This window comes from Electrophorus electricus, chromosome 8 (assembly GCF_013358815.1).
Source record: "Electrophorus electricus isolate fEleEle1 chromosome 8, fEleEle1.pri, whole genome shotgun sequence".
In the NCBI taxonomy this organism is placed as follows: Eukaryota; Metazoa; Chordata; class Actinopteri; order Gymnotiformes; family Gymnotidae; genus Electrophorus; species Electrophorus electricus.
Window position 1 is genome coordinate 1,660,400 of NC_049542.1, and position 27,198 is coordinate 1,687,597.

A 27,198-nucleotide genomic window follows, 5' to 3' on the forward strand; every position below is an offset into this window, starting at 1 on the left:
TTGTGAACTGTAGCATTTTCTGTGGTTTTCTAACTTTTGTAGGATGTTTTTTAGAGCCTTATATAACAGGTTTATTAGAGCCTTCAGCACTCTAGCTAAGCCCCTCACAGACCCTACATGTTTGGTGTCAACAGGTTGGTGGAAGTGAAGTAATGGTGTGGGAAAAGTTTTCTTGATGCACCTGGGTCCCCTGTGGATAGGCATATGGACAGTTGGGATTACTTCAGCATTGTGTCTGACAAAGTTCATCCCTTCATGCCAGCTGTTAATGCTATAGAAGAAGGCCACTTTCAACAGGACAATGCACCATACAAGTCATCACCTGTTTTGTCAAGAAATTATGCTTGTTAGATATTTTAGTCCACAATAAAACCATTGAACAAAGAGAGAAATTACTTTCATTTTAGAACAGTGTTGATGGAAATGAAGACACATGTATCGCGGGCAGTGGTAGCTCACTGGCTCACTGGATGGCTGCTGGTTCAAGCCCTGTCACTGTTGGGCCCTTGAGCAAGGCCCTTAATCCTCAATTGCTCAAGTTGTACTCACTCATAATTGTAAGTCACTTTGGATAAAAAACAAAAAAGTGTCAGCTAAAGATCGTAGGTGGTTATGGACAATCATGAATCACTCTCTAATGTTGCTATAAGATATTTGTTGCTATGTTTTGTCCATGTCTGGGATTAAGAGAGAGGTGGCATGCACTTACAAATATGGGTGGGGTTTGGACAGAGATACTGTCCCTCCCATAGTCTCTACTACACATGCTTTGGGTCCAATTTCGATCTACTGTGTCAATGCACAAAATATGGCAGCTCCCATTTCAGCCAACACGGTGGCTTCAAAAATTCACAGTGGAAGTCAATGGAGACATACCATCCATTCATATCTACTGTCCATAACTTGTACTTGCACACATGCATAGCCCATTTCAGCATTCTTTCGACATACATTAAGAAAAGTAATTCATTGCACTGTACCTACAATCTGCTGTATATAAACAAGACCATTTCCACCACCTCCAGCCACTGTGGATATTTGGTAATGCCTTATGTTGTGCAAACAATCACATACAATAAGGCTCAGCATACAGGGTGGTAGAGAAAAACAGATGATCTTTATGTTGCTCACATAAGACAGGTCTTACAGAGACTGCTAGATACATTTTTTATATAAAAGGAGAGAAATGTGCCTTCCTCCTACAGAAAATATCCTTCCTAAGTTACATCATCATTGATGGAGGGGTTACTATGGAGGATAAGAAGATGGAGGCTTCTGTTTTACAACATCTAGAGCCAGAGGAACCCTTCGTGGTCAATGTGGATACCTCAAAGACAGGAGTTGGAGCTATCCTGTCACAAAGTATAGGCAATCCCCCAAAACTTCATCCCATCACTTACTTTTGATATAAACTTTCTTCTGCTGAAAGAAATTATGAGTTGGAGACCAGAGAACTTCTGGCTGCTAAATTAGCCTTAGAAGAATGGAGACATTGGTTGGAAGGTGTTAAACACCCTTTTGTTGTATAGATGGATCATAAGAACCTGGAATACATTAAACAAGCCAAGCGTCTCGCTTCTTGCCCATCTCATTGGTCACTCTTTTTTTTAATCACTTTAATTTTTAGATTACTTTCAAACCTAGATCTCAGAATGCCAAGGAGAACACACTATCTCATATCCATGAAGTGAGTAGTTCAGAGGGGATAAATTACTTCTTACCCATTTTGCCTACTGAGTGTGTTATCGGAGCTGTGCTAAGAGTGTGTTAAAGGGACTTGAGGAGCTTAGAAGAGAGCTATGTAACACTCCAGTTTCACCATCCTGTCCAGGAGATAAGCTTTAAGTGCTACCTGCTTTCCAGGATTGATTGATAATTTGGGTTCACTTTTCGCTGGCAACAGGTCATCCTGGTTAGGTCAAGACACAACAGCTGATTTATTGCAGATACTGGTACATTTTTTCATGTATGGATTGTGCGTAATCCAATACCTCAAGGACACTGCCGGCGGGTAAGCTTCTACTGCCTCTAGCAGACCCTGGTCTCATTTGGCTGTAGACTTTGTGACAGACCTGCCAGATTTAGAGGAAAAAACTATTATAGTCTAGTAGACTGTTTTTCTAAAGCAGTTAGATTCGTGCCCTTGCCTGGTCTCCCATCAGCCTTTGAGACTGCTGAGATGTTGTTCCATCATGTATTTAGGAACTATGGAATACCAGAGGATATAGTGTCTGACCCCAATTTACATCCCAGCTATGGATGGCCTTCTTGGAGAAGCTTGGAGTCAACGTAAGTCTAATCTCTGGCTAGCACCCACAGAGTAATGGTCAAATTGAAAGAGGGAATCAAAAATTGGGGAAGTTTTGAGGTTGAATTTTGGGGACCAACAGAATGAGTTGAGTGTGGGTAGAGATGGCTCAGAACTCCATTGTTCATTCTGCTACAGGCCTTACTCCATTTCAGTGTATTTTAGGCTTTCAGTCCCCATTTGTCCTTTGGGACCTGACTCCTTTAGTAGCTCCTGCCATAGATGCGTGAGAGTGAGTGCGTTTGGGAAAATATTCAGCTTTGCATAAAACAAGCCATAAGACGGTTTCAACATCACGCAGACCACCAGAGGGCACCTGCTCACGAATACCACACAGTGGATATGGTATGGCTGCCTGGCAAGGATTTACATCTAAGGGGCTGTAGTAAGTTAAACCCACATTACCTGGGCCATTTCCTGATGCAGAAAATAATTAATGAATTCACTTACTGTTTAAAACTGCTGAGCACTTATCGAATATCTCCATCCTTCCATGTCTCACTTCTTATGCCATGTTGTGGGACAACTGTCTACTCCCATCAATGAGGATGCTACCTCACCCTTGGATGTTGATGGTTTCTGTGTATATTGTGCAAGAGATACTGGACTCCAGATGATGGGGAAATGAGATACAATACATAATTGATTGGGATGGGTTTGGTCCAGAGGAGAGATGTTGGGTACTGCAGAGGGATGTGTTGAATCCCTCCCTACTCCTAGACTTCCACCATTTGCACTCTAACAGACATCCTCATTCCAGAGTTCATCCTCACAGCTGTTCGACTTTGCCATGACATAAGGCCTGTGCCTGGGATTTTCACTTACTTATTAGGCCTTTGGGAATTAATGTATGTTCATACTGTGCAGAAACAGCACCTGCCCAAGGTGAAACCAAGGTGAAAGTCATTCTATACCTTCATAGGGCATGAGCCTTGGCCCTACAAAAAAAAGATCCCACACTTATGGGCTAGATAATGCCTCCTAAGTGTTCTAGACATTTGTAAATCAAGATTCAAATGATTCTTTAATGATCATGAGGATCAAGGGGGTTTTGTGGCCTTCCTAGTTTTGTGACATTTTTAGGCCAGACTGATATTTTTATGAACAGACTGAAAAAAATAGGAATTGGAGCATAAAAAAGATACTTTTAATATAATATATTATATCACAAAACAGTTACTAATTCTTTTATTTCTACACTCTCCTCATCAATGAAGCTTCTGTGCCCTAGATCTGCTAAGTCCTCATCACCTGCCCCCTGGCTAACAGAAACACTTCGCTGCCACAGGAGAGAAATAAGGACTGCAAAGAGGTGGTGGAGGAAATCTCATGTAGATTCAGACCTCAGCTCATACAAGTCTCTCCTTTCCAAGTTCTCACTGGAAGTAACAGCCGCAAAGTCACCTTACTACAGAGAAAAATTCCAATCATCAGCATCCAATCCACACAAGCGCTTCACTATTTTTCTTCTCTCCTGAATCCTCCCCCCGCCCCTTCTTCATCTCTTACTCTGGAGGATTTTATCATCTTCTTTGAGGAGACGGTTGCAGCAATTAGCCAATCCTTTTCCTCTGTACCCACTCCTCCAACCAATGTGCATTCCCCAAGAGCTGCTTCCTTTCATCTCTGTCATCATCAACAACTCCTTATCTTCTGGATACGTGCCAACTGCATTCAAAACCTCCAGGGTGGTACCAATCCTCAAGAAGGCTACAATCAGCAGTGCCAACGTTACCAACTACAGACCAGTATCACTTCTCTCTTTCCTCTTAAAAGCCCTTGAATGAGCAGTTTATAATCAATTGTCTCTTTTTCTTACCCAAAGCCAGCTGCATGATCCCAATCAGTCTGCACATTCTACAGAAATTGCCCTTATAGCAGTGATGGAAAAACTTCATGCTGCTAAAGCTGCCAAACAGTCATCTGTTTTGATTCTTCTAGACCTTTCAGCAGCCTATGACACAGTGAACCACAACATTCTTCTTTCTCTTCTCTCCAGGCTTGGTGTGACTGGTTCTGCTTGGAGATGGTTTCAGTCCTATCTGGAGGGACGGTCCTATCAGGTGACATGGAGACGATCCACATCCAAAGCATGTAGACTCTCCACTTTTGATTTACAGGGATCCATATTAGGCCCCCTTCTCTTCTCTTTGTATACTCATTCTCTTGGTGATATAATATCTTCTCATGGTTTCTCCTACCACTGCTATGCTGATGACACTCAATTCTTTCTTCCTTTTCCACCCTCTGACACACAGGCCTCCAGACATATCTCAGCATGCTTGACTGACATTGCGTCATGGATGACAGCCCACCACTTGAAGCTCAACCCCAGTTAAACAAAGCGGCTGGTCTTCAATCTTCCGAAGTTTACACATGTTACTCCACTGCTGCGATCCCTTCATTGGCTCCCAGTAGCTGCACACATCAGATTTAAAACCTTGATGCTTGCCTACAAAGCCAAAAATGGACCAGCCCCTTCATACATGAGGTCAATGGTCAAAGCCTGATGCATACCACGAGTACTTCGAACCTCAAGTACAGCTCGGCTTGAAATACCTTGCTTCAGGACTCTTGGACAACAAGCATCGAGACCATTTTCTGGCTCGAAGATGGTGGAATGAACTCCGATTTGCTGTCCGGAAAGCAGAGACCCTTGCAGTCTTCATACACAGACTGAAGACCCATCTATTTGCAGAATATTTAAAGGACAATTGACACTGCTCCCATATTGACTGACTAATTTAGTACTTATTGTAGGGTATTGTTCATGTTTAATAAACTCTAGCACTCATTGTTTATTGCACTTATCATTGTTTAAGATAGACCGTATGTATTTTGTACTTCTAGGTATCAGCACTGATCCCTGTATTCTACAGTATTCTAGTTCATTGGTATGTTGGACTCTAACCTACTGTACTGTGCTAGGATAGTCTATGAGTAAATGACAAAGCATTTTTGTAAGTCACTCTGGATAAGAGCGTCTGCTAAATGCTGTAAATGTAAAATATATTAATAAAGGAAAATAGGAAATTCTGAATGTAGTCAGAGTTGATCTTTTGTTACCATAGAATTCTACATTACATCATGCAAGTGGGTGTGAGCAGCTTCTAAACCATATAAATATCAGAGGTGTTGGCTCCTCAACCTACAACTTACTTATGAAGTTGGACTTCTTGTGGCCTCAAATGTCATTCAAATTATTTATTTAACATCTCGATGAATTTTACTGCAGCAAACCAAACTGATGACTGTTTCTATTATACCTGTCCAGAGAGATCTCTGTCTACTGCAGTTTATGTGTTATTGTGTATGTCTTTAACAAGTGTTGTTCTGGTGACTGTGTGTGGGAATCTGCTCATCATCATCTCTGTGTGTCACTTCAAACAGCTCCACACACCCACTAACATGCTCATCCTCTCTCTGGCTGTGTCAGATTTTCTCGTCGGAGCTCTTGTGATGCCACCAGCATTACTTCAAATGATGGAATCATGTTGGATTTTTACAAGAGTTTTCTGTATATTTAGTTTGTTAACTGCTTATTTTCTCACAAGTGTATCTATATATAATGTTGCTCTCATTGCTGTTGATCGGTATTTTGCTCTCTCTAACCCTTTCCTGTACAACAAAACAGTTTCAGTGAGCATAATGTGCATTGTGGTTTTATGTGACTGGAGTGTGTGGCTGTTATATAATATAACATTGCAGTACCCCAATTTAAAGTCTATAAGTATGGCAGTGTGTTCCAGAAGCTGTGTTTATTTGCCAAATGAGATCTGGTCTCTGGTTGATCTTCTGTTGAGTTTTGTTTTTCCACTTGCTATAATAATCATTTTGTATGTTCAAGTGTTTTTTATTGCCAAGAAGCATGCCACTGCTATTAGAGACCTTAATAGTCACACCAGGACTCAGACCTCAAAGAACATGTCAGACTCAATGAAATCTGAGAGAAAAGCAGCAAAGGTTCTTGGCATTTTAGTGTCTGTGTTTGTGGCCTGTTTGCTTCCATGTGCTGTTTATAATGTATTAGGTAATGTAGTAGAAATTGAAGTAGAATCATTTCAGAAAATTGTTCTTCTGGTTTACCTTAATTCTTCCATTAATCCAGTGATTTATGCTTTGTTTTATCCATGGTTTAGGAGATCTGTTAAATTCATTTTAACTCTTCAGATATTCTGCACTGATTCTACATTGATAAATATTCTTTGATGGATGAAATTGTTTTGTAAAATTGTCACAGTAATTGAGGTTTTGGAGGACTCATTTTAAATATATTTACACCTGTTCTACTCACCTACTTTGACTGCACTAGAAATACTATATCCATCATATAATGTTATTAATACACATATATGTCCCTATAGATAATTCATACAGATTTGGCCAGTGCTCAACTTAAAGTGTCAACTGTGCTGTAGTGTTACATGAAGTAGTTAAACAATAAAAACATGTTGCAGAAGCAGATCTGAGTTCAATTAAAAGACGCGTTTCTGTATTGTTCCAGTTAGTGCTGAGTTCTTTGTGTATTAGCAAAACTGAGCAGAAATGTAACTGAGCACTAATAATAACTTTAAAAATAACATAAATAATAATATTAGTAACAATGATAATATAAAGAAGAAAATATACTTTTAAACTGTAGCATCAGCAGAAAGAAAAAAAAGAGTCAGAAGATATCAGGACACTTGATTTGTGGGAGCAGAATGAGCACAGTCATATCACAAACAGAAAAGGAATTAAGTAGAGGAAATGTGGAGGGGATCAGTAAAATGAGCACACACATGAACACCCTAAGAATGCTATAAAACTACAGGAGACAGACCACATTAATTAAACACCAGTTAAACAAATCAACCACTTTTAAACAAAAATAAATTGAGCCTCAACCCATCTCAGGTGCCATGGATACTCCTACCACCCCCTGATTTCCCCTGCTGTAGCCCACCATACCTCCACCCCAGCCAACTACTGTCCATTGCCCTTAATGGATGTTCTCTTGTGAGATGGATCTCAGACACATTCACACCATCAGGACAAGGCTAGGACCTCTAGAAAGGTGGACAAGACATTAATTGCTTATTTGTTCATTTATTCATTTATTTTTCTCTTAAAACTGCTATTATTGTGGTGACCATTGTCAGCTAGAGGAGGATGCCTTGGTTTCTCTCAAGGTTTATTCCTCATGATCTAGGCATTTTTTCCTTGCCGCTGTCGTGCTTGGCTTGGACACTGCGGCCTTGGACTTGAACATTTGTAAAGCTTCTTTGTGACTACATCTGTTGTAAAAAGCTCTATATAAATACATTTAGATTTTAAAATATAAATTTTTAACTAGTTTACATGCTGCAGTGAGCCACATGGTATCCTGGGATTCTTCTCTGTGTCCTCCCCGTGTCTCTCTGCCCAGTGTCTCACTGCTGCATAGCAGAGTTGGATTATCTCAAGACTCTGCTCTCCACTCTTAAGGATGGGAAGCCCCTGGTTTTGCCCTCACTTATGGCGGCTCCAAGTGAGTATGATGGGGAGGACATGTTAGTGGGGAGAGTCGTTATGCAGTGTCACATATACCTCCAGTACCTGACCTGCCCTAATCCCCCCGAACTAGTGAAGGTGCTCTTCATGAAGACCTTTCTTCAGGGTCTAGCACTAGATTGGTCTGAATTAATATTCCAACACAGAGCTCAGGAAGCCAGGACTGTGGAGGGTTTCTTCCAACTGTTAACAGCATGGTTTGTGGCAAAAACCCCAAACCTGCCTTCTGTAGCTACTCCTCTCTCAGCTACTCATCCAGCCAGGGGCGTGAGAGATGACGCCGACTCACCAGATCCGGTCTCCGACGCGAGAGATGACACCGCCCGGCAAGGTGCGGTCCCCGGCACAAGAGATGACGCTGCCCAGCCTGATCCGGTTCCAGTTTCCAGCGCGAGAGACACTGCAAAGTGTGTTCCGGTTCCAGCCCCTGGCATGAGAGACGCTGCCCATCATGAGCCTGTTCCCGGCATGAGAGACACCTCCCATCATGAGCCTGTTCCCAGTGCAAGAGATGCCGCCCGGCTCGATCCAGTTCCTGTTCCCGGCACGGAGGATGCTGCCTGGCCCGATCCAGCTCCTGTTCCTAGTACGGAGTTCACTGCCCGGCAGGATTCAGCCCCCAGCGTGAGAGATGCTGCCCATCCCGACCAAGTCCTGGTCCCCGGCACGAGAAACGCCGCCAGTCCCGACCAAGTCCCGATCCCTGTTGCGAGAGACGCAGCCAGTCCTGTTCCAGTTCCCGGCCTAGTGATGGCTTCCTGGCATATCCTCGCCACCCAAGAGGTCTCTTAATCTGTTTTTATTCCCTTTGTCAGGTCTGTGCCTGTAGGTGCACCCCTGGATCTCCCTGCAGCGCTGCTGACTGCCATAGCCACGCCTCCAGACCCTGTAGTGCCGCTGAGCAGTGCAGCCCCGTCTTCGGCCTCCCAGACCCGCGGCTGACCGGCGCTGCCGTGCCTCCAGACCGGCCGCCGCTGATCGCCTTAGCTGCGCCTCCGGACCTCCCTGCAATGCTGCTGACAGCCAAGGCGATGCTTTCAGGCCTCCCTGCAGCACCACTGAACACCGAAGACACAATCCCAGACCTCGTGGGCCTGTCGAGGACTGAAGTAGCTGGTTCCCTGGTCCTTCCTGGCCCATTGTCTGCCACAGCTGTAGGTCAGGACCTAGCTACCGTGGCTGCTGCACTGCTGGACCCCCAGCCAAACTCCGTGCCTAGAGTAGAGGACGCTGCTCTGCCGGCCCCTGTTTCTGGCGCGGAGATCGTTGCCCCGTCAGCTCCTGCTCCTAGAGTGGAGGAGGCCACTCTGCCCGTCCCAGTGCCTCGCGCACGGCCTTCCCCCGTGGTCGCTCCTCGAGACTCCCCTGTGGCCCCTGTAGCTGCTACAGGTGTGCCTCCAAAGACATTTGGGACTCCCTCAACCACACCTTGTAGCAAGCCAGTGACCATGGAGGCCCCTCCGTCAGCCTCCCGGACCCATATGGATTTTGTGTTTGGGCCTGGTGTAACTTCTGCAACTCCTCTGCCCCCTGAGGCTGCTGCACCAGCCCCCAATACTGCTTCCTTGTCTGCCTCTGTATCCTCTGTTCCTGTTTTGCCTGCTCCTGTTACCAGTTTTGTCTGTGTTCCTGTCTGTAGATCCATGTCTGTTTATGTCAACCTAGTGAGACCCGTTACGCTACCTTGTGGCTATAGTGTTTCCTTGCCTGTCCCAGTGCCTGTATCCGTGCCAATTGTGTGCTTTGTTCCTGTTCCCATGTCGGTCCTGCTAGATATACTCCCCTCGGTCTTTGCTTTTGCTTCTATCTATGTTTCCATGTCTGTGCCCACTACCAGCATGTCCCCTCCCCTCCCCTCTCCTGACTCCACACCCACCTCCCATTCTAGCCACGTTACTAGTTCGGACGTTCCGGTCCATGATTTGGTTCTCCCTGTTCCTATGTTCACCTGAGTCTGTTTACTGCCTAATTCTCCTGGTTATTTGTACTCTGTGTTTTGTCTTCTAGTTCGTCGGTTATCTTGGTAAGTCTGCTTTGTCCGTCATGTCAGTGTTAAGCCTGCTATTATTGTCGTCACCCTTGCCTCGTCATTTGCCTCGCTCATGTGTTACCTCACCTCTGTGTTTTCCCCTTTGCCTTTGTTGATTTTGCCCTCCGTGATTGTTTCCCTCATTTAATAAACCGCCTCCCTGCGCATGTGTTCTGCCTCTCGCCTGTTCCCAAGGGAGAACGTGACAGGTGGCTTCAGAAATGCACAGTGTGAGGCAATGAAGATGTACCATCCATTTAAAACTACAGTTTATAACTTGTACCTGCATACATGCATAGCTCAGTTCAGCATTCCCTCAACATACATTAAGAAAATGCATTGCAAAGTACCTGCAATCTGCTGCAAATAAATAAGACCATCTCCACCACCTCCAGCCACTGTGGGTATTTGGTGATGCCTTACAATCACATATAATGAGATTCAGCATCCAGAGTGGTAGAGAAAAACAGAATATGATCTTTATAATCACTAACATGGTATACAACAAACACAGCTCAAAAACAGCTAATGACCTCAGGTCTATGGTAATTTTTTCAAGTTCTAATCTCCAAATATACCACTCCTCCAATCATAGCTTTTCCTCTTGTCTGTTTATCACTATTGGCCTCTCTTCAGTGTCACACCTTCCACTCGGACTCAGCCCAATACTCACTACATTACCCACAAGCCCATAGTTCGGTCAGGATCACATGACTACTATATCCACTTATTACTCGTTATCTCTCAATGGCTCACCTATATGAGCTCTCTATATCCAGCCAATCATTGTGATCATTGTCTGCCTGCCTTACAGTTCTGAATGTTGATATTTGTTATTTCTTTCATGGTTATTGATCTCTTTTTGCCTGTTACCTGGATTTATTCTTTTGCCTGTTCACTATAGGATTTGATTGCTATTTGCCTGTTTACTGGTTATCACCTCTGCTTGTTATCTGACTATGCCTTTGGATTGCCCCTCTACATCATTAAAACTTTTTACCTGCATTGAACTCTGCTCATCGTAACTGACACTCACTTCTTACAATATTCAGGGTAAATTGCCATTATTTAATAATAAATAATAACAAAGGTGGTACAAACATATATTTAGATTTGTTTTAAATAATTTTTAGAATTTAACATGTCACGGGTGTAGAAAACACCCCTATCGTATGGGGAGGGAGGCACTTCACTGACTACATCACATATACAGATTATACTGTAGTTTGAACTTGGTTTAAAATGCTTAAACAGAAATATTATCAGTTATTAATATTGGTATCAGCCACAACAAAGTGACAAGGTGTTATCAGTTATAATATCAACCCAAAAAATTCAATATTTTATATACATATATATGTAAGAGAGAGAGAGAGAGAGAGAGAGAGAGAGAGAGAGAGAGAGAGAGAATGAAAGAGCATGGCATGACACCACATTGTGCTAGGGGCGGGAGGTGCTTCTAAACCATATAAATATCAGAGGTGTTGGCTCCTCAACCTACAATTTACTTATAAAGTTGGACTTCTTGTGGCCTCAAATGTCATTCAAATTATTTATTTAACATCTCGATGAATTTTACTGCAGTAAACCAAACTGATGACTGTTACTATTATACCTGTCCAGAGAGATCTCGGTCTACTGCAGTTTATGTGTTATTGTGTATGTCTTTAACAAGTGTTGTTCTGGTGACTGTGTGTGGGAATTTGCTCATCATCATCTCTGTGTGTCACTTCAAGCAGCTCCACACACCCACTAACATGCTCATCCTCTCTCTGGCTGTGTCGGATTTTCTGATTGGAGTTTTTGTGATGCCACCAGCATTACTTCAACTGATTGAATCATGTTGGATTTTTACAAACATTTTCTGTGCATTGTATTTGTTAAACGCTTATTTTCTCACAAGTGTATCTACATATAATATTGCTCTCATTGCTGTTGATCGGTATTTTGCTCTCTCTCACCCTTTCCTGTACACCAAAACAGTTTCAGTGAGCATAATGTGCATTGTGGTTTTATGTGACTGGAGTGTGTGGCTGTTATATAATATAACATTGCAGTACCCCAATTTAAAGTCTATAAGTATGGCAGTGTGTTCCAGAAGCTGTGTTTATGTGCCAAATGAGATCTGGTCTCTGGTTGATCTTCTGTTGAGTTTTGTTTTTCCACTTGCTATAATAATCATTTTGTATGTTCAAGTGTTTTTTATTGCCAAGAAACATGCCACTGCTATTAGAGACCTTAATAGTCACACCAGGACTCAGACCTCAAAGAACATGTCAGACTCAATGAAATCTGAGAGAAAAGCAGCAAAGGTTCTTGGTATTTTAGTGTCTGTGTTTGTGGCCTGTTTGCTTCCATGTGTTGTTTATAGTGTATTAGGTAGTGTAGTAGAAATTGAAGTAGAATCATTTCAGAAAATTGTTCTTCTGGTTTACCTTAATTCTTCCATTAATCCAGTGATTTATGCTTTGTTTTATCCATGGTTTAGGAGATCTGTTAAATTCATTTTAACTCTTCAGATATTCTGCACTGATTCTACATTGATAAATATTCTTTGATGGATGAAATTGTTTTGTAAAATTGTCACAGTAATTGAGGTTTTGGAGGACTCATTTTAAATATATTTACACCTGTTCTACTCACCTACTTTGACTGCACTAGAAATACTATATCCATCATATAATGTTATTAACACACATATATGTCCCTATAGATAATTCATACAGATTTGGCCAGTGCTCAACTTAAAGTGTCAACTGTATTACATGAAGTAGTTTAACAATAAACACATGTTGCAGAAGCAGATCTGAGTTCAATTAAAAGAAGCATTTCTGTATTGTTCCAGTTAGAGCTGAGTTCTTTGTGTATTAGCAAAACTGGGCAGAAATGTAACTGAGCACTAATAATAACTTCAAAAAGAACATTATAATTAATAATAATAGTAACAATGATAATATAAAGAAGAAAATATACTTTTAAACTGTAGCATCAGCAGAAAGAAAAAAAAAGAGTCAGAAGATATCAGGACACTTTATTTGTGGGAGCAGAATGAGCACAGTCACATCACAAACAGAAAAGGAATTAAGTAGAGAGGAAATGTGGAGGGGATCAGTAAAATGAGCACACACATGAACACCCTAAGAATGCTATAAAACTACAGGAGACAGACCACATTAATTAAACACCAGTTAAACAAATCAACCACTTTTAAACAAAAATAAATTGAGCCTCAACCCATCTCAGGTGCCATGGATACTCCTACCACCCCCTGATTTCCCCTGCTGTAGCCCACCATACCTCCACCCCAGCCAACTACTGTCCATTGCCCTTAATGGATGTTCTCTTGTGAGATGGATCTCAGACACATGCACACCATCAGGACAAGGCTAGGACCTCTAGAAAGGTGGACAAGACATTAATTGCTTATTTGTTCATTTATTCATTTATTTTTCTCTTAAAACTGCTATTATTGTGGTGACCATTGTCAGCCAGAGGAGGATGCCTTGGTTTCTCTCAAGGTTTATTCCTCATGATCTAGGCATTTTTTCCTTGCCGCTGTCGTGCTTGGCTTGGACACTGCGGCCTTGGACTTGAACATTTGTAAAGCTTCTTTGTGACTACATCTGTTGTAAAAAGCTCTATATAAATACATTTAGATTTTAAAATATAAATTTTTAACTAGTTTACATGCTGCAGTGAGCCACATGGTATCCTGGGATTCTTCTCTGTGTCCTCCCCGTGTCTCTCTGCCCAGTGTCTCACTGCTGCATAGCAGAGTTGGATTATCTCAAGACTCTGCTCTCCACTCTTAAGGATGGGAAGCCCCTGGTTTTGCCCTCACTTATGGCGGCTCCAAGTGAGTATGATGGGGAGGACACGTTAGTGGGGAGAGTCGTTATGCAGTGTCACATATACCTCCAGTACCTGACCTGCCCTAATCCCCCCGAACTAGTGAAGGTGCTCTTCATGAAGACCTTTCTTCAGGGTCTAGCACTAGATTGGTCTGAATTAATATTCCAACACAGAGCTCAGGAAGCCAGGACTGTGGAGGGTTTCTTCCAACTGTTAACAGCATGGTTTGCGGCAAAAACCCCAAACCTGCCTTCTGTAGCTACTCCTCTCTCAGCTACTCATCCAGCCAGGGGCGTGAGAGATGACGCTGACTCACCAGATCCGGTCTCCGACGCGAGAGATGACACCGCCCGGCAAGGTGCGGTCCCCGGCACAAGAGATGACGCTGCCCAGCCTGATCCGGTTCCAGTTTCCAGCGCGAGAGACACTGCAAAGTGTGTTCCGGTTCCAGCCCCTGGCATGAGAGACGCTGCCCATCATGAGCCTGTTCCCGGCATGAGAGACACCTCCCATCATGAGCCTGTTCCCAGTGCAAGAGATGCCGCCCGGCTCGATCCAGTTCCTGTTCCCGGCACGGAGGATGCTGCCTGGCCCGATCCAGCTCCTGTTCCTAGTACGGAGTTCACTGCCCGGCAGGATTCAGCCCCCAGCGTGAGAGATGCTGCCCATCCCGACCAAGTCCTGGTCCCCGGCACGAGAAACGCCGCCCGTCCCGACCAAGTCCCGATCCCTGTTGCGAGAGACGCAGCCAGTCCTGTTCCAGTTCCCGGCCTAGTGATGGCTTCCTGGCATATCCTCGCCACCCAAGAGGTCTCTTAATCTGTTTTTATTCCCTTTGTCAGGTCTGTGCCTGTAGGTGCACCCCTGGATCTCCCTGCAGCGCTGCTGACTGCCATAGCCATGCCTCCAGACCCTGTAGTGCCGCTGAGCAGTGCAGCTCCGTCTTCGGCCTCCCAGACCCGCGGCTGACCGGCGCTGCCGTGCCTCCAGACCGGCCGCCGCTGATCGCCTTAGCTGCGCCTCCGGACCTCCCTGCAATGCTGCTGACAGCCAAGGCGATGCTTTCAGGCCTCCCTGCAGCACCACTGAACACCGAAGACACAATCCCAGACCTCGTGGGCCTGTCGAGGACTGAAGTAGCTGGTTCCCTGGTCCTTCCTGGCCCGTTGTCTGCCACAGCTGTAGGTCAGGACCTAGCTACCGTGGCTGCTGCACTGCTGGACCCCCAGCCAAATTCCGTGCCTAGAGTAGAGGACGCTGCTCTGCCGGCCCCTGTTTCTGGCGCGGAGATCGTTGCCCCGTCAGCTCCTGCTCCTGGAGTGGAGGAGGCCACTCTGCCCATCCCAGCACCTCGCACACGGCCTTCCCCCGTGGTCGCTCCTTGAGACTCCCCTGTGGTCCCTGTAGCTGCTACAGGTGTGCCTCCAAAGACATTTGGGACTCCCTCAACCACGCCTTGTAGCAAGCCAGTGACCATGGAGGCCCCTCCGTCAGCCTCCCGGACCCATATGGATTTTGTGTTTGGGCCTGGTGTAACTTCTGCAACTCCTCTGCCCCCTGAGGCTGCTGCACCAGCCCCCAATACTGCTTCCTTGTCTGCCTCTGTATCCTCTGTTCCTGTTTTGCCTGCTCCTGTTACCAGTTTTGTCTGTGTTCCTGTCTGTAGATCCATGTCTGTTTATGTCAACCTAGTGAGACCCGTTACGCTACCTTGTGGCTATAGTGTTTCCTTGCCTGTCCCAGTGCCTGTATCCGTGCCAATTGTGTGCTTTGTTCCTGTTCCCATGTCGGTCCTGCTAGATATACTCCCCTCGGTCTTTGCTTTTGCTTCTATCTATGTTTCCATGTCTGTGCCCACTACCAGCATGTCCCCTCCCCTCCCCTCTCCTGACTCCACACCCACCTCCCATTCTAGCCACGTTACTAGTTCGGACGTTCCGGTCCATGATTTGGTTCTCCCTGTTCCTATGTTCACCTGAGTCTGTTTACTGCCTAATTCTCCTGGTTATTTGTACTCTCTGTTTTGTCTTCTAGTTCATCGGTTATCTTGGTAAGTCTGCTTTGTCCGTCATGTCAGTGTTAAGCCTGCTATTATTGTCGTCACCCTTGCCTCGTCATTTGCCTCGCTCATGTGTTCCCTCACCTCTGTGTTTTCCCCTTTGCCTCTGTTGATTTTGCCCTCCGTGATTGTTTCCCTCATTTAATAAACCGCCTCCCTGCGCATGTGTTCTGCCTCTCGCCTGTTCCCAAGGGAGAACGTGACAGGTGGCTTCAGAAATGCACAGTGTGAGGCAATGAAGATGTACCATCCATTTAAAACTACAGTTTATAACTTGTACCTGCATACATGCATAGCTCAGTTCAGCATTCCCTCAACATACATTAAGAAAATGCATTGCAAAGTACCTACAATCTGCTGCAAATAAATAAGACCATCTCCACCACCTCCAGCCACTGTGGGTATTTGGTGATGCCTTACAATCACATATAATGAGATTCAGCATCCAGAGTGGTAGAGAAAAACAGAATATGATCTTTATAATCACTAACATGGTATACAACAAACACAGCTCAAAAACAGCTAATGACCTCAGGTCTATGGTAATTTTTTCAAGTTCTAATCTCCAAATATACCACTCCTCCAATCATAGCTTTTCCTCTTGTCTGTTTATCACTATTGGCCTCTCTTCAGTGTCACACCTTCCACTCGGACTCAGCCCAATACTCACTACATTACCCACAAGCCCATAGTTCGGTCAGGATCACATGACTACTATATCCACTTATTACTCGTTATCTCTCAATGGCTCACCTATATGAGCTCTCTATATCCAGCCAATCATTGTGATCATTGTCTGCCTGCCTTACAGTTCTGAATGTTGATATTTGTTATTTCTTTCATGGTTATTGATCTCTTTTTGCCTGTTACCTGGATTTATTCTTTTGCCTGTTCACTATAGGATTTGATTGCTATTTGCCTGTTTACTGGTTATCACCTCTGCTTGTTATCTGACTATGCCTTTGGATTGCCCCTCTACATCATTAAAACTTTTTACCTGCATTGAACTCTGCTCATCGTAACTGACACTCACTTCTTACAATATTCAGGGTAAATTGCCATTATTTAATAATAAATAATAACAAAGATGGTACAAACATATATTTAGATTTGTTTTAAATTATTTTTAGAATTTAACATGTCACGGGTGTAGAAAACACCCCTATCGTATGGGGAGGGAGGCACTTCACTGACTACATCACATATACAGATTATACTGTAGTTTGAACTTGGTTTAAAATGCTTAAACAGAAATATTATCAGTTATTAATATTGGTATCAGCCACAACAAAGTGACAAGGTGTTATCAGTTATAATATCAACCCAAAAAATTCAATATTTTATATAAATATATATGTAAGAGAGAGAGAGAGAGAGAGAGAGAGAGAGAGAGAGAGAGAGAAAGAGAGAGAAAGAATGAAAGAGCATTGCATGACACCACGGGGCGGGAGGTGCTTCTAAACCATATAAATATCAAATGTGCTGGCTCCATAATTTATTTATTTACATGCTGGATCCATGAATTTTACTGCTGCAAACCAAACTGATAGCTGTTTGCAATATACTTGTCCAGAGAGATCTGTATCTACTGTAATATATGTATTACTGTATGTATCTTTAGCAGCTGTTGTATTGCTAACAGTGTGTGGGAACCTGCTCATCATCATCTCTGTGTGTCACTTCAAGCAGCTCCACACACCAGCTAACATGCTCATCCTCTCTCTGGCTGTATCAGACTGTCTGATCGGAGCTCTTGTGATGCCCACTTCATTACTTCAGATGATTGAGTCATGCTGGATGTTTAGAAGAGCTTTCTGTGCATGTTATTTGTTAACTGCTTATTTTCTTACAAGTGTATCTATATATAATGTTGCTCTCATTGCTGTTGATCGGTATTTTGCTCTCTTTAACCCTTTTCTCTACACCAAAGCGGTTTCTTTAAGCAGAATGTGCATTGTGGTTTTGTGTGACTGGGTTGTATCACTGTCATATAATTTAACACTACAGTACTTTCATTTAAATTCCTTAAGTGGGGCAGTATGTTCAAGAGGCTGTTTCCTTGTGCTAAATGAGGTTTTGTCTCTGGTTGATCTTCTGTTGACTTTTATTTTTCCATGTGCCGTTATAATCACACTGTATACCCTGGTTTTTGTTATTGCCAAGAAACATGCCACTGCCATTAGAGATCTTAACAGGACTCAGACTTCAAAGAAGGTGTCAATCTCAAAGAAATCTGAGAGAAAAGCAGCAAAAGTGCTTGGCATTTTAGTGTTTGTTTTTTTGACATGTTTATTTCCATATTTCGTTTATTGTGTATTAGGTGTGATGATCAAAGTAGAAGAAGAAACATTTACTAAATTGTTGATCCTTCTATATCTTAACTCTACTATAAATCCTGTGATTTATGCCTTGTTTTATCCATGGTTTAAGAAGTGTGTTAAATTAATTGTATCTCTTCAAATATTCAACACCGATTCAGCACTAATAAATGTTCTATAAATTTAAATGGTACTTTTTGCAGCTTAGAACAGTGTGGATGTTATAATAGAAAATCTGTAGTTTTATTACCTCTACCTAGTATGAGGTTGGTTCAGGTGTGTATGTGGCTGTGATATTAATAGTTTGTATATTGGCCCATAGTATTGTGTAAATTTGTGTATATATTTTCTTTTCTGATGGAAACATTATGTTGGTTTTTTATGCTCTGTATGTTGAGGGTATCTTGGATACATTTGCATATATGTCTCTGGAAGGTAAGAGGGCAGTGTTTTGTTTCTACTTAGTGAATGAATTATGTGGGAAAGCTTTAACATATGTAAGAAAGCTGAGGGGAAGGTACTTTTTTAGAGGTGAGTGTTTCAAAACTGGAGAGTCAGAGATGTCTGGTCTTGTATTGTTTGTAAGGTTTGATAATGATAGACAAGGATTAGGTTTTATAGTACATGGCAGCACTGCTGTGAAAGTGAAATGTACAGTGGCCTAATTACACTTGAAACAACTTAGAAATCAGGTCTTAATTGGATAGTGATATTGTTTGTTAGAAGCAACTGGAATGAGGGTTATTTTTCCACTAAAACAAGATTTTACACAGCACAAACCTGTAGCACTTTTTCCATACTAAAATATCTCCTTTATACACAAAATGTAATAGACTGAGTTTAAAATTGCCTAATTGTTTATATAAACTGATTTAGAATAGTTACTATAAGGTTTCAACATTTTGTATTGTTATCAGTGATGATAATTATGATGTCAGAAAATTAAGCAGATAACATATACTAACGCAATTATAAGAGTTAAAATGCTGCAATTGTTTATCTGTAGATTGAAGGATGAAGATTGAATTCAGATTAAGAGTCCAGTACAAATTAGTTTGACCGTTGCTGTGAAGTCAGATTTCACAGTAAATTTGTTAGCAATTGAGTTGACTACCATAATTGAACATCATGACCACATATGCAGTGAGATTTGTCTGGCAGCCAATCAAGCTAAAAGAAACAAAAGAACTATGAATTTTGCTACTCACAGCAAATGATTAATTTTGCAATGTCAGTGAAGACAAAACCTGGAAAGCCTCTTCTGTTCTAAGAAAGGCTTTTATTTTCTTTTACTTAACAGTATGAAATCTTGGGAAGGACTTACACACAGCAAACAGGCAGAATGGGACTAAGCTAAATGAGGGAAAACGAAGTAGCTAATTAGACACACAAACACACACACATGGAGGAAGAAGGTAATTAAACACACACACACACAAAAGGAAGAAGGTAATTAAACACACACACACACAAAAGGAAGAAGGTAATTAAACACATACACACACAATCCACAGTGGGCCTCAAACAGCCCCAAGAAGCAGACAGCACCACAAATCTTATCGCTGCAAATAAACAATAGAGATAATTCATAACACATTTTATGTGTCTTCCTCAGGGGTAAAAAGGGAATTTAGAATTAAGCATTTTGTCATTTACACATTTGCTTTAAATAAAATCTTTTCTGACAAGCAAATAAAAAAATGTCTTTAGTGTAGGGCCGCTTGTGTCTGGAAAACACTTGTGTAATTTGATAGCCACCCCCCTCCACTTCCCCCTGACACCTTGGTCTTTGGTAGGTGTGAATAACCATCACTGAAAGAAAAGAGTTCTTTATAGCCCAACAGCAACGACAGAAACTAAGAAAGGAGGGTCAGCTAACCAGGTTAAAAACAAGCCTTCACAAACTTCTGTTTTATTTTTGGTTTACCACAGTATATTAGGTCCAATTTTTTATCTAAAATCTTTGCCCAAGTTTTGCAACAGTTGTCCATCAAGCATAGGGTATCGACTGCATATTACCATGAGTCCCAAGGAGCTTTGGAACAATTTCATCAGACCCTAAAATCAAAATTTCAAAAATAATGTCTACAAATTGAATGAGATTGAGATTCCTTTAGTTTTATTTGAGGTTCAAGAGACTGTTCAGGAGTCTCTTGGTTTTAGTCCTGCTCAACATACAGATAGAGGACCTCTGAAACATTTGAAAGACAGATGCCTACAAAGTGATGAGCCGCACTTGGGACATCTAGATTATGTGAGTTGTTTTAAGGAATGGTTAGAGTCCACTTGTTAACTTGCTAAGCAGGAGATAGCCACAGCACAATTAAACAATCCATTCATTTCAGCCATGTGACAAGGTGTTGGTTTTGTTGCCTCAAGTAGGGTCTTCATTGCAAACAAGATTTTCAGGACCATATGTCATCGTGAATAAAATCAATGAGATGGATTATGTGACACAAACTTTGGACCGAAAACATATAACTCATGTTTGCCATATCAGATGGTTACAATGGTACATTCCACAGTCACATGCAATCCCTGATATCATTCCTCACACACACATATATCTCCAAAGAAACTAACAATTATGACCAAGTTGAACTTGAGCATTAAGGGCATTGCTCAGGAACCTGACAGGGGCAACTAAGTGGAGCTTGAACTAGCAACCTCCTGATCACTAGTCAAGTACCTTGACCACTAAGCCATCAGCGTCCGTCGCCATCTCCTCTCCTGTGAACTCAAAGAAGAGGTATCGCATTATGCCCTCACCCCTGCTCGCATTGACTGAACAGACCATACCTACCCCATGGAGTAACTTCAGTAGAATTACAAACACTTAGTCAGCCTAGCAATACTGCCTTTCATGTCATTTAGACCTTGGCTGCTCATTGGGAGTGACCAACCGCACCTTATTTCTCTTGTGGAGCTGATCCAGTTAGGTCCTGATGCAATTCAGACTAGACTTACCTGGATGCTACAGGGACCTGTGAGTGTAGTACATCAGATGGTTTGTCAATACTGTTCCATTCAGAAGCAAGGAGATAGTGAATCACTAAAAGCAGGATCATGAGGCTGTAAGCATTCTCCAGATGAAGACCTCATGTGTGGAGGCAGATAGTGTCCTCCACTGTGTCACACTGCTGATGAGTCCGAAGGACATGCCCTGCTTTCAAACAACCAATGAGGCTGTCATGCCAAGCTTGAGGCACATGGAACAGAGGCTGTCCAGAGATACTAAGCAAGCCATGGCCTGTAAGGTAGAGATGGAGAAACCGATACAGGCAGGCTCAGTGACTAAGCTTGAGTCTCAGAAGCTATCTGGGGAGGTCGGAAGTGTGGTATGTCCCCAACCACATGGTCAGTCACAATGGTCAGAACTGACTTTTCAACTGCTCTTATCAGTAACAGGGTCAAAACATGAACAAATACATACTACCAGAACCCACATTAGGAATGTCTCTGCTGGGAGTCATGCATTTACATTTACATTTATGGCATTTAGCAGACGCTCTTATCCAGAGCGACTTACAAAAGTGCTTTGTCATTTACTCATAGAATATATCCAAGTACAGTACAGTAGGTTAGAATCAAACATACCAATGAACTAGAATACTGTAGAATACAGGGATGAATGCTAATACCTAGAAGTGCGAAATACATAAGGTCTATCTTAAACAATAATAAATGCTATAAACAATAAGTGCTAGAGTTTGTTAAACAACATAAACAATGCCTACATGCGACATACAGCAGCCATCTCAAGAGACATCAAGTGTAGGTTTCACCAAGTCCACCTACTCGCCCAGGACCGTGCACTACTCAACTTTTTATGGCATGATGTGGCCAAAGATGAGCCTGTAGCAGTATATGAGTGGCAAGTCCCCTTTGGCACAACCTGCAGGCTGTGCTATGTCACTTTTCCCTTCAGCACCACAATGCAGAGAACAGCCAACAAGGGGACAAGGTGAGGTTCTCAGTTGAAAAATGTTGTTATGTTGACATCTGTCTGCAGAGCTTAGCTACTGTCACTGAGGCCAGACATTTAGTTGATAAGAGCCCTTTTGCTGTCAACTGGATTCAAGTTGTGTCAGTGGGCCAATGAGTGTGTGCTATCAGTCACCTACCTAAAGAGGTTATATCAAGCAGTGCTGAGCCCTGGCTTACCCATGACCCATGGCATTCACTATGTCATTCGAATGTGGAGAGTTCAGTGGAGATGGGGAATCTCTTTTCCAGTACCTCTTCTATTCCAGTACCTCACATCTTCATGCAAAATTTTCCAATTCTTTTTTTTTATTATTGTTTAAATGTTCCACCAGCCATTCTGTTTGCAGGTGATAAATGTTATTGCAAATTAATTTAATCATCACCAATTTGTAAAACAATTGCAGCTATGGATCACTATGAGCTGCCTGGGAAACCTGTTCACTGTGGCTTTTCAGTACTAATAACTGGGTCACTTTTTCCTCACTCTGAGTGTCCAGTGTAATTCTAAAAATATGTCATTATTAAAATAAAAGTACAGCTCTGGCTGCAGTGCCTGACTGTGATTGCTCTCACTTGATCAAAGGCATATCGCAGGGTATTGGCGTCTGACTGTTACACATTACAGAGGCTTTCTACACTAGTACAATGACACTGCTGTAACCAGAATGTCATTTTCAGCTCTATGAATTGTTCTTTGTCTTTGAGACAATTACATCATGTGTATCAGCTGGGTGTGAGCAGGTTCTACTTCATATAAATGTCAGAGCCTTATGCTCAGTCCCACAGTTCCTTCCTGTGAAGCTGGACTGTTGGAATTGCTGTGTATCAGGAATCTGACTCATTTATTTGAGGGCACTTTAAATGCTGGATTCATGAATCTGACAGAGGTTAACCAAACTGATCACTGCCTGCAGTTTTCCTGTCCAGAGAGATCTGTGTCTCCTTTCTATGTGTTTCTGTGTTTGTGTGCAGCAATTACTGTTCTGCTAACAGTGTGTGGAAACATGCTCATCATCATCTCTGTGTGTCACTTCAAGCAGCTCCACACACCAACTAACATGCTCATCCTCTCTCTGGCTGTGTCGGACTTTCTGGTTGGACTATTTGTGATGCCTTTCCACTTAAGTCGGATGATTGAATCTTGCTGGATTTCTGGGCCTACAGCTTGTCTGTTTTATATCTTCATATCCTTTTTTGTCACAAGCATATCAATATATAATGTTGCTCTTATAGCTGTTGATCGGTATGTTGCCATCTTTAATCCTTTTCTCTATGTTGAAAAAGTGTCTGTGAGCAACATGTGTGTTGTGATTTTGGCTATGTGGTTTTTATTATTTTCTTATAACTCTGCACTGCTTTACTCTAATGGAAACACAGGTCCCATCACATGTCCTCAACAGTGCTTCACCATAATACATGAGATTTGGTCTCTGGTTGATCTTGTATTTGTTTTTGTTGTTCCCTGTTCTGCTATAATCTTATTTTATGCTTTGGTTTTTGTTATTGCCAGGAAACACGCCACTGCTATTAGAGAGATTAATGTTCAGAGTAAAGGCTCGAAGAGCATGGCAGACTCAATGAAATCTGAGAGAAAAGCAGCAAAAGTTCTCAGCATTTTAGTAATTGTGTTTCTAGCATGTTTAATTCCATATTTTGTTAATACTTTAATAACTGATCCCGTACAAAGAAAATCATTTCGTAATGTGGTGACCCTTGTATATCTTAACTCCACTATTAATCCAGTAATTTATGCATTGTTTTACCCATGGTTTAGAAAGTGTCTTAAAATAATGTTTACTCTTCAAATATTCAGACCAGATTCTGCATTGGTGAATGTTCACTGATTAATTAAGTGGCACTAAGAGTCATCACAATATTTAGCAAAAATTAATTCTATGTGGATCAGGCGAGCTTGTCAAGGTGCATCTCTTGTTTAAGATTACTTACATGAGCATGTGCTACCTGTGCACTACCTTATTTCTGACATGCCAGTGCACCTTTGAAATGCTCTGGCTGAGTTGGGATGAAAACTTTCTTGCTGGCATTGCTTACGTTTTCTTTTATATTTGAAGATATAAAATACAGGTACATTTGTTGTTTATGCTTCATGTGATAAACATGTACTACCATTTTTAGCCTTGGTTTCAGACTCTGGGCCAGTTTATAAAGGTTTATAAAGGTTTTCAATTTGTAAAACAATATATTAGGTATATTTAAAATAAAATATCCTCAACAAATGTGTAAATTGTTTGATAATACATTTTCAAGTCAAGCTGTTTGATTTGACTGCAATATTAATTAATTGTTTAATAATATATAGATATTATTAACTATGCTTTTTTAAAGGGTTATCAAGAAACTTTATACATTCCAGACTTTTGGAAAATATTACTCAACGTAGCATCAGACACAGTTGTCTTCTTTAATGTCATCAGTCTAATTTAATGCTTTTATTTTCATATTTTGCTTTTGCTTTACTTGTCTTTTGTGCAATCAATACAAAAGTGTTATTCTTCAGTGTATTTAGTAGCAGCCAATTGTCAAAACAGTAAAAGTCATAGTTACTAAAATGCCTTTTGTAGTCACACTAAATAAAAGTCAGTTCACATGAGGTGGGTCTACTTGTGATGGAGAGTCCCTCTGCAAATGTATAGACTTTCTGTCATTTAGCATAAATGAACATACACATGCTGGTTTCAATGATCTTCATTAATTAATTGGACTGTTTTTGCAGTGTTTGAAATAGCCTACTACATACTGTATACTGCCTACTGTACTCAGTACATGCATATTGTGTACTGGTCCTCAGTAGTATAGTATAGAGTATGCATTTAGGTAAGATGTCAACAGGAGGACCTAAAGATAAGTGTTTAAGCACTTATGGTGGAACAGTTAATTATTGTTTGCCTTATAGCTTTGAATCTTAGGTACTAACATTTTATATTTAGCAATAATTAAACTGTTCATGCCAATTTATATAAATAAATCAAATGTTATTTGCAATTGTTTCTTCAGCATGAGACTTAAAGTGCAACTATTCATCCAGGGTAAAAAAGTTACCTTTGTTAAGGGGGGCATTATAGCTGAATTCCCACTCTAAAGATAGAAGTGTTGTCTAGTGATATAGTCATATAGGTGTTATTAAAGCAGAGTTAGTCAGTATAGGAAATTGCCATAATCTGTAGTTTTATTCAGAGCTTTAGTTACTGAGTTGATAGTTGTCGGGTGAAATGTTAAATATTAGATCTACTTAGATGTTAATCTAAATAGAGTGAAGAATAGGCAAGTCACTTCACTTATCCATTAGAGTCAAATCTTCGATTATCAACGTGAACGGTCACCAGGGTACCTGAGGTTTCCCATGGCCCATTTAAGTTCATATACAGGGTCAGGGATTTAAAGTTTTGGAAAATGTTATCCAAACTAGCACACATTTTTGCACTTCTATTTTAAAGTACTTTGTTAATTTTCTGATAGCTCTGCAATCTGTAAATCTCTAGCTAAGTCTGATTTGTGTTTAAAAAATAATGAATTCCAGAGCCTGAGTGTGCACCTCTATGATTCTAAATATGGCCTTTTGTACTTTTTCTTTACTTTGTAAAGAGAGCAGCATTGAAAAATAAGTGAAAACATTTTTAAAAGTGGATGCACTCACTGAGAAGAGTGAGATTTATTAGGGTCAAATCCAAAATTAGAAACAATACAACGGTCAAAAGGTCAGTTTACCAGCACAAAAAGTATGGGGGAAAAAATTGTAAATAGAAAAAAGGCTGACTTACACAGGCAGCAATATGAACATAACTAAAACAAGCAAACATGAATGAGGCATGGATTAACAACTACGAACAGCAAACACAAGACTTGGATAACAAATATCACAGGTAGAGCACATACGAAAAGCATGAAATCACAATGAGCAGGCAGGCTGGTCTGGGAAGTCCAGAGGCATGGCAGCATCCAGCAGCAGCAGGTCTGGGAAGTCCAGCATCATACAGCGGTGGCAGGTCCAGTATGTACAGAGGCTTGGGGGCGACCAACAGGTTTGGAGGTGTGGGCACAGGAACAGATCTTGTAAAAGGCATAGGCAGAAAAACTGGCAGAGCGGTGTCTGTCATGCAGAGAACAAAAGTGGTAGGTTGGTGTCTTTCACGCTGGGAAAAGGAACTGGCAGGGTGACGTGTGGGACAGCCTCTGGTACAAAACCCACTCAGCAGCTCCCAAGTCTCACACGAGCTATAGGAAGATCACAGTTGCACTTGAGATTACACCGAGTACCATACCAAGGATTATCTGTGCATTACATCCATCTAGCCGCATATTGTGCTACAGGTCACTGTTCCTTGTAGTGTTGATCAAGACAGGTAGACCCATAGCACTTACCTGGGGTAAGTGCCAAAACAAGGAATAGAACAGGACTGGAGAAAATGAACGATTGTTATGAGACAGGGAAAACATGGAGGCAGGACACTAGGAAGGGACTGGTCATGACAGTCACAGGGGTTATAGTCATCACGTTGATAACAAAAAAAAATGTATGTATGCATTTTAAACTAAATGTAAAATCCATAACTGAAACATTCTCTAAAATGTACTCACCATAATTCCCTAACATCTGTGATGTAGAGGTTGAAGGTGTTATATCAACCCGGAATCAGCCAATGATCCACCAATAGTAACCCATGTCCACTTATCGACCAATAGTAACCTACATTCACTTATTTGATCTCAATCAGCCAATTATTAGTAATGCCTTTCATCTGTCTCTTATTTCATCTATCTCTCTTTGGGATCAGCTACAGTGTTTTGTACAGCCGCATACTTCAGCTGCTAGATTCTCAACCTATCACATCACTACCCCAGAAGGTTGTCAGGATTTTCTAAGGGAGTGCGAACTTTATTTTGACTAGCAGCCCCTAATGCTGGTTCATGATAAAGTAGATATTTGTCATCAGCTAGCTCACAGAGAAAGAAAAGCCCTGTGGTACTGCATTGGTAACTACTGACTTACCTTTGAGACATGACAACATTGCCTTTGTGACTACTCTACTATCCAAGGCAAGGTAGAGCTGGTGACTACTCAGCAGAATGAAGTGCTAGTGGATGTGTTTATGGT

The 27,198-nt window shown here is 41.8% G+C and overlaps 4 protein-coding genes across 4 annotated transcripts; all 4 read left to right on the forward strand.

The window, feature by feature from the left end:
- The first annotated feature begins 5,524 nt into the window (after positions 1-5,524).
- LOC118241821 (trace amine-associated receptor 13c-like) lies at positions 5,525-6,517 on the forward strand. Its single transcript, XM_035529056.1, has one exon. It carries the CDS (start codon positions 5,528-5,530, stop codon positions 6,515-6,517), a length of 990 nt encoding a protein of 329 aa, XP_035384949.1. The 5' UTR covers positions 5,525-5,527.
- A 4,917-nt stretch (positions 6,518-11,434) lies between these two features.
- Positions 11,435-12,427, forward strand: LOC113590425 (trace amine-associated receptor 13c-like). Its single transcript, XM_027030557.2, has one exon. The coding sequence runs from the start codon at positions 11,438-11,440 to the stop codon at positions 12,425-12,427; it is 990 nt and encodes a 329-aa protein (XP_026886358.2). The 5' UTR covers positions 11,435-11,437.
- Positions 12,428-17,298: 4,871 nt separating this feature from the next.
- On the forward strand, positions 17,299-18,279 carry LOC113590418 (trace amine-associated receptor 13c-like). The gene has a single exon (XM_027030548.2). It carries the CDS (start codon positions 17,299-17,301, stop codon positions 18,277-18,279), a length of 981 nt encoding a protein of 326 aa, XP_026886349.2.
- A 4,646-nt stretch (positions 18,280-22,925) lies between these two features.
- On the forward strand, positions 22,926-24,234 carry LOC113590417 (trace amine-associated receptor 13c-like). Its single transcript, XM_027030547.2, has one exon. It carries the CDS (start codon positions 22,958-22,960, stop codon positions 23,927-23,929), a length of 972 nt encoding a protein of 323 aa, XP_026886348.2. The 5' UTR covers positions 22,926-22,957; the 3' UTR covers positions 23,930-24,234.
- The last annotated feature ends 2,964 nt before the right edge of the window (positions 24,235-27,198 follow it).

Bases quoted from the DNA above. Each gene is read 5' to 3' on its own strand.
- LOC118241821 (XM_035529056.1), top strand. From the start codon at position 5,528: ATGAATTTTACTGCAGCAAACCAAACTGATGACTGTTTCTATTATACC.
- LOC113590425 (XM_027030557.2), top strand. From the start codon at position 11,438: ATGAATTTTACTGCAGTAAACCAAACTGATGACTGTTACTATTATACC.
- LOC113590418 (XM_027030548.2), top strand. From the start codon at position 17,299: ATGAATTTTACTGCTGCAAACCAAACTGATAGCTGTTTGCAATATACT.
- LOC113590417 (XM_027030547.2), top strand. From the start codon at position 22,958: ATGAATCTGACAGAGGTTAACCAAACTGATCACTGCCTGCAGTTTTCC.